This window comes from Micromys minutus (genome assembly GCF_963924665.1).
Source record: "Micromys minutus genome assembly, chromosome: 21".
Classification (NCBI taxonomy): domain Eukaryota; kingdom Metazoa; phylum Chordata; class Mammalia; order Rodentia; family Muridae; genus Micromys; species Micromys minutus.
Window position 1 is genome coordinate 8,555,853 of NC_137956.1, and position 10,100 is coordinate 8,565,952.

Sequence of the window (10,100 nt, forward strand, 5' to 3'; positions counted from 1 at the left end):
AAATCTGATAGATGCCAGGGCACAGAAGGTGTTTGCCTTCAGCTGTATTCATCTCACTTGGCCTAAGGAAACCCCTTCTTACCAGGGCAGACCTGTCTGACCCAGGATAACACTACAAGTCTTCAGTCTGCTTCACATTTGGCAGACTGGAAGAATCCAGCTGGTGCTGGCTGTTTGTGCTCAGCCTCCAGTCCAGCTCAGCAGGCTTTCTGAGCCCTGTGACCTCAAGGGGTCAGCACTCCTGTAGGTCAGGTCACACCTCAGCAAGTCTGACTCAGAGCTGTGTGGATCTGGCATCTCACAAGAGTGAGATGGTAGTGAGCAGTGTGTGTCTGCACCACAGAACAATGGTTGCTTGTTAAAATGAGATTTCTCCATCCCAGACATTTTTAACGCTAAGTAGCGATCCTTGTTGATTCTGCAGCCCATAGCTGTGGAACCCATGAGGGTGTTTGGACCACTGGAGCGCTAGCTGAGAGCTGCCCTAGTGACAAGCCATTAACCCAGAAAGAGTTCACCTCTGAGTGGTCCGTTTTAAGCACGCTTTTATTCTTCACATGGTCTGAAGTCCTGGGTCTGCTTGTACTTATTGAATGTATCAGCCTTGATCTTAGCACGTGCTAGGTTGTAAACTTGGATCATAACGCTGATGTATTTCTCATTTTGATTCAGTGAGTGATGTCCAGTCCCTGGGACGAGCTTCTGAAAGCCTGGCACCAAGTTACCGATTGATGTGTTGGTAATTTGGTTAAAGTCAGTTCAGCAGCTTGGGTTTTTAATTTTAAAATGTATATATTTTTTTTAAATTACCTTTTTCAGTTATTCACAACCACGTAACAATTGAATCAGCCCAGTCTTCTCTGAGAATACATAGTTTGGTCTGTAATGATAGTGAGGGTTTGTAAAGCGTGAGTGATTCCGGTGTAAAGGTATAGTGCTGGGTCTAATGAGAACATTATTTATCCACTCCTGACCTTGGAACATTTTCAATAAAAAGTCTCCCCCTTGAACATTTATAGCAATTTTACAGTAAGTAGTTTAAAGCAGTTACTCTAAAATTCTAGTTTTACTGAGATTATAATTTTTATCTTAAAAATTACAATCTATTAAAATGTAAGAAAATTTCACCTTGAGAATTTCAGTTGATATCACCAGTAAAGCTCATGTTTGAAATGACGGAACTAGAATATCCTAATGCAAAACACATTATGAAGAGTGTATTATGCATAAACTAGCAGAACAATTTCTGAAAAATCTGAACAATGAGAAAAGTGTATGTTATTTGCTATTAATATGAAATGTGTGACTAAAGATCTTGGTGTATTACAAGATTTTTTTCTTATTGTCATATAAGAAATGAGGTTGAATGTGCAAGAATATTGAATATTACTTTTCAACTGCTAATGTTAGTTTCTGAATGGAATCTATCAAGTGGAATTAAATTACTAAGAAGCCTGTTTAATTACTGGGGAGGTATTCTGCATCATATATACAAATCACCCTTTTGAAGAATAACCCTTCTGTTGTTTCTTCAGACCTTATTCAATCCCAATAAGACTGTAGTGAAGATGTTTGTTGTCGTGTATGACTTACGAGGTATGCCAGCCAATCACCAGACATTCCTGCGACAGCGGACGTTTTCTGTTCCCGTTAAACAAGAAATGAAGAAAAGTATTAACAAAGAGAACGTCCAGCACACACAGTTATTACGCTACCTCATACACCTGAGGTAATGTTTCAGATTAATAAGACTTCAGGACCACTTAACATTGTTAGACTTTTTATTTATTTGTGTGTTTTATAAATATGGGTGCTTTGTCAGCATGCATACTGCATACCACAAGAGGGCATCAGATACCATCATAGACAGAGGTTCTGGGAATTGAACCCAGGACCTCTGAAACAGTGGCTAGTGCTCTAAACCTCTGAGGTATCTCTCCAGCCCACTAGACATTTTTTAAGGAAACTTTTTAAATGACCACATTAGTACAATACGCTCTGCTTAGCATGGGGTCTCTTGACAGTATGCCAACATAGAAAACATGTGGCATTCATTCTTACCACCCTTGCTACTTATTAAAATCAGGGGTTTGTACTTGTAACTGCTAAATGGTGAATACTGAAAGTCAGGAAGAGGCCTGGTATTGGAGGCAGTAACTTCTAAAGCCAGTAATGCTGATAGAATCTTAGCCTGAGTCATCAGCTTGGTTTGCAGTTACTAGCAGGCTTTTAGTAAAGTGACAAAGCTGGCTATGTAGCCCAATCTGTCATCCCAGAACTTGGGTGGTTGGAGGCAGGAGGCTCAGAAGGTCAAGGCTATCCTCAGCTACCTGCCTGGGTTACATAAGGCCCTGTCTGAAAAAAAAAATCACTGGAAAAGTAACAAGAAACAGGTAACATTTATTTTACTTAACCTAGCATATCTAAATGAATTTGAATACATAATCAGTATAAAATCAAGATAACTTTACATTTTTTGTGATTATGTTAATCTTATAAATCAACAATATATTTTACACTTGGGACAATCAGTTTGATATAGTCCCATTTGGGGTGGCTTCACTGTTCCCACGTGCTTCTACACATCTGGAAGGTGACAGTGCTCAAGTGGAGGCTGTGCTTCAGAGATGCTGTATCCTCCAACTTAGTGTTTGACCTGGATCTCTAGGTTGTGTAAAGGCTTTTGTTGTTGCTTGCTTGTTGTCCTTCTGGTCCGTGCTGTTAGTGTCCCTGACTTCCACTTTAAGCCCCCATCCCTGTGTAACTCTCTGGAACACTGAGCAAACCAAAAACAGAAGTCAATAGCTTTTTTCCCTGTAACTGTATAGAACATCCTCAGCTACATCAGTGACTGGGTCTTTATTGTAAGGAGTCCTGTGATTCTCAGCTTCAATATGTAATGGCAGGTTATATAGGTATCAGTTTGCCAAGCAACTTCCATACCTGAAAATGGCTGTTCCTCTCAGCACATTGCAGGATCACCTCCCCACCTGCTGTCCTGCATCCAAAAGGCAATGTCATATGCACCATGGCACTGCCGGACAAGCACACCAAGGGATGTGCCACACAAGCCATGAGTATCAAACGTGTCCACCAAACACAAACTTGGAAAACTTTCAAAACGAGAAATGCAGGCAGTGAGATGGGGCTTGTGTGGTATGAGGAAAGAACTGGTTCCCACAAGTTTTTCTCTGAACTCTGCATGCTGGCCTCCCTCCCCTCACACACACTTTTTTTTTTTAATGTTGAGATTTTAAATATATATATATATAAATGTTCCCATATATGGTTAAACCAGTCATTGGAAAAGCTGAAGCAGGAGGACTGACTGCTATGAGTTCAAGGTCTTCCTAGGCTATAAAATGAGTTCTATGTGAATTACAGAGTGGTACCTGGATGTGAGAAACTTAAACAAATAAATAAATAAATGTAAAAGTGTAATCAAATAGCACACTCTAGGAATACTTCCCAGTGGTGGGCTATGTTGCTCAGTGATAGTGATATCTCCTTAGTATGAGGAAGGTCCTAGATTTGATTCTCAGCTCTAAAAAATGATAGATAGATAGATAGATAGATAGATAGATAGATAGATAGATGATAGATAGGTAGGTAGGTAGGTAGATAGATAGACAGACAGATAGACAGATGATAGATAGATAGATAGATAGATAGATAGATAGACAGACAGACAGACAGACAGACAGATGATAGATAGATAGATAGGTAGATGATAGATAGGTAGGTAGGTAGATAGATAGACAGACAGATAGGCAGATGATAGATAGATAGATAGACAGACAGACAGACAGACAGATGATAGATAGATAGGTAGATGATAGGTAGGTAGGTAGGTAGGTAGGTAGGTAGATAGATAGACAGATAGACAGACAGATGATAGATAGATAGATAGATAGATAGATAGATAGATAGATAGATAGGTAGGTAGATAGGTAGATAGATAGGTAGATAGATACATAGATATAGATGGATAGAGAGATAGAAAGAAGAAAAGATAACGTTTATCCAGTAGGAAAGGACTCAGGTCTCTGCTTCAGCCTCTGTTTCATGCCATTCTCTTGATGTCTTGGTTGGTTGATTGGTTGGTATTATTTGTTTTGTGGTATTCAGGATCAAACCTACATCCTTGTGCATGCCACTGAGTTGCATTGTCAGCCTCTCAAAGCTTAATAGCCTTAGCAATATGTAACTATCATTCATCCAAAGTCAGCAACCTCTGCAGTTTTCATATAATGACTAAATATATAGAAGCTATAAGAGGCCTATTTGGAAAAATGGTGTTGTCCTCAAAGCTTACCGAGGTAGAAACTTGAGGGAGAAGGAGTGACCCAGTCAGTGTCTTTCCATTGGCTTTGGAGTAATATCCACAAACAGACCATCATTTCTGTTGTTCCAAGGAAACGAAGAGAAATTAGTACTGCATGGAATCTTCTTGGGAAGGTTGGTGGAAGACAGAAACAATTCCATGCCAACTTTTATAACCCCTTCTCATTTCACCAATAACTTTCATGCTCTGGTAGTGTTTAGGTTTGATGGTTTAATTTAACCAACTGCTAATAACAGCAGTGATTGTCCCAGAAGCTGAGCCTTGTCGGGCTTGGTTCACATATCTGTAATGCTAGCAGCACTAAAGAGGCTAAGGCAGGAGGATTACTAAAAGTTGAAGGGCAGCCATCATTACATGATGAGTTCCAGGGCAGCCTGAGTACAGTTGGGGACCAGTCTCGAAACAAAACAAAGACTGTGCACTTGGGGTGAAGCACCTGCTGCACAGATCTGAGGTCCTGAGTTCCCAGGACACACAGAAGCTGAGCAGATGTGGCAGCTCCCTAGAATCCTTGCATTGGTTGGATGGCTAGATGAGCTGGCTGGTATTTATGTCAACTTGGCATACGTTAGAGTCATTTTGAATGAGTAAACTAAGAAAATGCCTCACCAGATTGGCCTGTGAGCAAGCCTGGTGTACATTCCCTGATAGATAATTGGTGTGGGGCGGCCTAGCTCACTGCAGGAGATGACACCCTTGAGTTGGTCCTAAGTATAATAAAAAAGCAGGGGGACAAGCCAGTAAGTAGAATTATGCCATGGCCGCTGCTTCAGTTTCTGCCACCAGGTTCTGGCCTTGAGTCCCTACCCTGACTTCCTAGATGATGCACTGTAAGTTGTAAGATTAAAATAAACCCTTTTTCTCCCCCAAGTTGTTTGTGGTCATGGTGTTTGATCACAACAATAGAAACCATAACTAAGACACTAGACTAGGCAAGTCAGTGAGCTGTGGGCTCGGCGAATGAATGCCTCAAATGAAATGAAGAACAACTGAATCAGATACCAAATGTCACCTTTGGCCTTCATATGCATGCACATGCACAGATGCACAATTGGAAAAACTTGAATCTTTTCTTGTCTGTTTTATTTTGAGATCGCTTTATATTATAGTCCAGGCTGTCTTGTCATTGAATAAATCATTCACGATGGCCTCAAATGTGATAGTCCCCTTGTCTCGATCTATTGAGCAATGGGAAAACTTTTCATATTCTACAGTGACTCTTTTGAGTATGGGATCCATTTTAATCTATCCTATGTCATAGACGGCTAATTTGCATGAATCCTGTCTTATCTGTGTGTCTAGAATATGCCTGACCTGCAAAGCCCAAGGCATAATCATAGAATTAGCCAATGTTGGTGGAAATTTGATACCTTAGATGAGGGAATTGCATGCGCAGCAGGCCAGAGAGGAGCAGTGAGGTTGAAACCCTGACTCCCAGAAGACACTTCTTGGCCCCATTACAGAGAAGAGGGTTTAGGGAATAATGAATCAGTTTTTGACAGTTCAGAGCCAGATACTGTGAGAAAGGGAGTTAACCTAGTGCATTCTTCCCGTTTTCATGAGTAGCTTTACTTGTTTTAAAAGGATCATCCCCTAACATCACTAATCTTTCTGTGTGTTGATTTAGGTTCCAGAGTTCTAAATCTGGAAAGATCTACCTCCACAGAGACGTCCGGCTCCTGTTCTCTAGAAAGTCCATGGAGGTTGATAGCGGTGCTGCGTATGAACTCAAATCTTACACTGAATCGCCAACAAACCCACAGTTTTCACCAAGATGTTGATGAGGGGACAACTTAAAAGTATTGGCTCAGTACCCAAGCTTGATCATGAGCATTTACAGGATGGAACTCATCAAGTGAGAGTCAGCGGAGCCGAGTGGCCCTCCTCTGTTGTCCTGGACCAGATTTTATTAAAGGACCTCTGAAGTGAGTCCCATGACTCCTAAGTGGACTGGAAGCACCCGTGTCTTCACCCTTTTCGTACTGTTGAAACTACTTCGTTGGACAGTTGCAATAGCAAAATCCCCAGTTAGATTAGTGTTTACACATTTTATTTCTGTTATTTAATATTTAATGTTTTCCTTAATAGTCAAGTGATGTTTGTCTCTAGTGTTCTAATGTAGCACAATCCTATGTAAAAATCATACTATGTATTTTTGACATTGATGTTGAAATTGAAATATATGCATAAGTCTTTAATTTTGTGTGGTGTGTTTCAAGTGCTATTCATTTAAGCTACCGAAAATGAGAATGAAATGTTGGGCTTCTTTACGATTAATGCACTATGCAAGCATGTATGCTTTTTCTATCTCTCCAGGCTAGGTTTTATAGCACTCGCCCAGGGCTGTCCCCTGGACCCCACAAGGCTGCTCCTATCCTCTTGGCAAACACTCAGCCTCCTGCCCATTCTCATCCTTCTAAGGTCCCCCCACCCCAAAAACATTTTCCCTGAATCACTACTGTAGAGGTCTTACTGCTTTCCCATGCTAGATAATTTTCTCACACTGTTAAAAAGAATATGTACTTTGAAAAGAAATTAATATTTATATTGTAAATATATGCAAAAAACTAAAACGTGTATTTGGCTTTTATTCTTAAATGAGATATCATGTGACTGTTGGATCAACCAGCAGACAGTTTCCACTCTACCTCCATAGCTGCAGAGGACAGAAGCATCTGACAATCAGAAGGGCCACCATAAAGGGATATGGCAGAAGCCTCCTCCTGTCACGCTCAGGTAGAACACAATAGTCTTAACGTTTGTTCTGGGGCAATGGGCAGCACAACAGACAAGGCCTGAGTATTTCGTGTTCAGACCCGAAGGTTAGAGGATTGCTACAGATGTGAGACCAGCCTGGCGTACACAGTGAGCTCCGGGACAGCTAGGAGTGTATAGGCTCTGCCTAAAGTTCCCGTTCTAACCATTCGGCACCTCACTGAGTGTCAGGTAATTCTCAAGACTCCTCTATATCCCTCTAATTTAAAAAAAAATGCACGATTTCTTCGATGGACTGTAGATTAGTCATAGAGTACTTGACTACTCCGCGCAAAGGCCTGGGTTCAACCCACAGCACAGCATAAACCAGGCATGGTAGTACACTGTCATCCCAGAGGCAGGAGGATCAGAAGTTCAAGGTTATTCCTGATTCAGAGTTAGTTTGAGGCCAGCATGATCTACATGCACATCTCAAACAGGGAGGAGAAAGAAAAATTCTGGTCTTCTGATCTTTTAAAGGTTTCCATATGATTATAAACTCCCAAACTCAAAAATTATGTTTTGTGCACATTAGCATCAGAGCCACCAGAGGGAGCTGAACTGATGGCAGCTCAGGGTACACAGATCTCTGGAAGAGTACAGAATTGGAGGGAAGAATGGGGTTCCAAGGGAGACATAATCAAGTTGTCAGGCTCAGGGGCAGATGCTTTACCTGTGAAGCCATCCCATCGGCCCTAAAATCCTCTTGTTAAGCAGTGGGCAAAGTCAGGTGTAGTTGTACAGGCCTGTAATCCCAACATCTGGGAGACTGAGGCAGGTAAATTATAAAAGGCCAATATAGACTATTCAATGACTGTCTCAAGACAAAATAAAGGGACAGGTAAAAATCCAGGCATAGCGGCCCATGTAATCCAGCATCCCAAAGTCTGAAGCAGGAGGACCATGAGAGTTCAAGTCTAGCTAGAGTTCTATGGCAAGTTAGAGGCTAGCCTGGTTTACACTGACTCTTTGTCAAAAAAATCAAGTAAGGGACAGATACATTCTAAAGGTGGAACCCAGGAATTTCATGAGTTCAAGCACAACCTAAACCTTAGAGTGAGACCATTCATTTCAACTATTAAAACTTTTAAAAAGAGGCAAATGAAGACTCAACAACAAAGGACATTAAGAAGGGGCAAGGCAGGCTGGAGAGATAGCTGGTTAAGAGCACTGACTGCTCTTCCAGAGGTCCTGAGTTCAATTCCCGGCAACCACCTGGTGACTCACGACCATCTGTAATGGGATTCGGTGCCCTCTTCTGGTGTGTCTGAAGACAGCTGCAGTGTATTCACATAGAGGAAATAAATCTTTTTTTTTTTTTTAAGAAGGGACAAGGCAGAACCAGGAATGATGGCTCATACCCGTGACACGGCAAAGGCACGTACACGGAGCATAAAGGGTGGAAATGTAGGGAAAAAACAATGCTGGGGACCAGAATAGCCCGAATTCCTAAACACCAGAGGAGGAGTGGTCTCTCAAAATTTTAATAATGTATAGCTGTGTCTACATATGCAAATTCCTTAAGTTGTGTGTCATGTTTTCCATAACTTGTAGGTAGCTGCAGTCCAGATGGAGAGAAGCACCGGCAACAGAAACAGAACTAATCCTTTAATCGCCATTTCTTGGTTTCCTCTTTGTTTCTTTGTAAAGGGAGAGACAGCTGACTTGAGATTTCGCTTACACCAGGAATCAGCCATGGAAGGGAAGGTGATTTAATCTGAGGCCAGACTTGTCCACCAGCTATGAGGCCAGCTATGGGGCTGCATAGTTAAGTCCCTCCCTGTCTTAAAACAGAAAAAGGAGAGGGATGAGCAATATCTAGAGATCAGAGGAAGGCATTTTGAGGGATGGAATATTGGCCACTCGGTGTGCAGTTTTACAGACTAAAGTTCATAGGTAGTGGTGGTGCGGAGTCGTGTTCCAACAGGCTCTGGGAACTGATATTTGTCTAAAGTTGCTTTGTTCAGTTCCAGCTTCCTACAGATATAACATACCAGGAGTGAAAATGGCCTGCCTCCAAACCCTGGCCCTTCTAGCTCCCAGTTCTGGTATCTTGGGCACAGGGCTAGATCCACATGTCCTTATTTCCTGACTTCTATTTCTTCTATGGGTAACAGATAATTTTTCTTTGTCTAGAGATGGGACTCGTAACCCAAGCTAGCTCAAACTTGCTGAGTTGCTCAGGACAGCCTTGAGCTTCCCATCCTCTTGCTCTGCTTCCTTTGTGTTGAGATTACAGGTGTGTACCACCACACCTGACACCTTCTTTTCTCCTAATGTGGGTGAGCGCTGCTCACTGGAACCAGAGTCAGGCTTATGACTCCTGATGACAGTGTTACTCGGGGAAAGGATGGCTTATTAGATAGTTCCACAAAACAGGACATTGACCCTGAGGAATTTTCCATTTGGTCAGCCTGTCTCCCCAAAATTCAGATTTCCCTGACATGTGTGCATGAATGTTATTATCTATCTTAGGAATAGATATATATTTATTTATTCTCTGTCTTTGTCTCCCTTTCTCTGTCTGCATCTCTCTCTCTCTCTCTCTCTCTCTCTCTCTCTCTCTCTCTCTCTCTCTCTCTCTCTGTGTGTGTGTGTGTGTGTGTGTGTGTGCCGCTAAAACTTGCAGAACATTTTTGTCATTAATACATTTATTTGTACAGCAGACAACAGAGTTACAGTAAGATGTGCAGGCATTGCAGTATCATTAGGATTTGATGTTTAGAAACCAACATTTGGAACAGTGGATTATCAATTTATCATTTTTTAAATAGATGCTTTTTTCATTTTAGAAAAGATTGTCTTTAAGGTTACACATACATTTGTGTGCTCCTTGTTACATTTAACCATATATATATATTATTTTATTAATAAAAATACTAGTTAGGTGTGTCCACTATCTATATAGGTCTACTCAATGAAAAACACCAAGAGGCTACAGCCGGGGGTTTTCTGTGACTGCGGCCCGAGTGAGACCCTGTCTGGAACAAAACAAGCCAGG

The 10,100-nt window shown here is 41.5% G+C and overlaps 1 protein-coding gene across 3 annotated transcripts in view; it reads left to right on the forward strand.

The window, feature by feature from the left end:
• The window catches only part of ATOSA (atos homolog A), a 70,261-nt gene extending 63,343 nt beyond the window's left edge, over positions 1-6,918 (forward strand). For 2 of the 3 annotated variants that reach the window (XM_080934907.1, XM_080934906.1), the window contains 2 exons: positions 1,536-1,729; positions 5,973-6,918. In XM_080934907.1, the coding sequence (XP_080791033.1) occupies positions 1,536-1,729; positions 5,973-6,126 (348 nt within the window). In that variant the 3' untranslated portion in view covers positions 6,127-6,918. Of the gene's footprint in view, positions 1-1,535; positions 1,730-5,972 lie in introns of those variants that run through there. The other variant, XR_013975486.1, reaches the window with a different exon arrangement.
• The last annotated feature ends 3,182 nt before the right edge of the window (positions 6,919-10,100 follow it).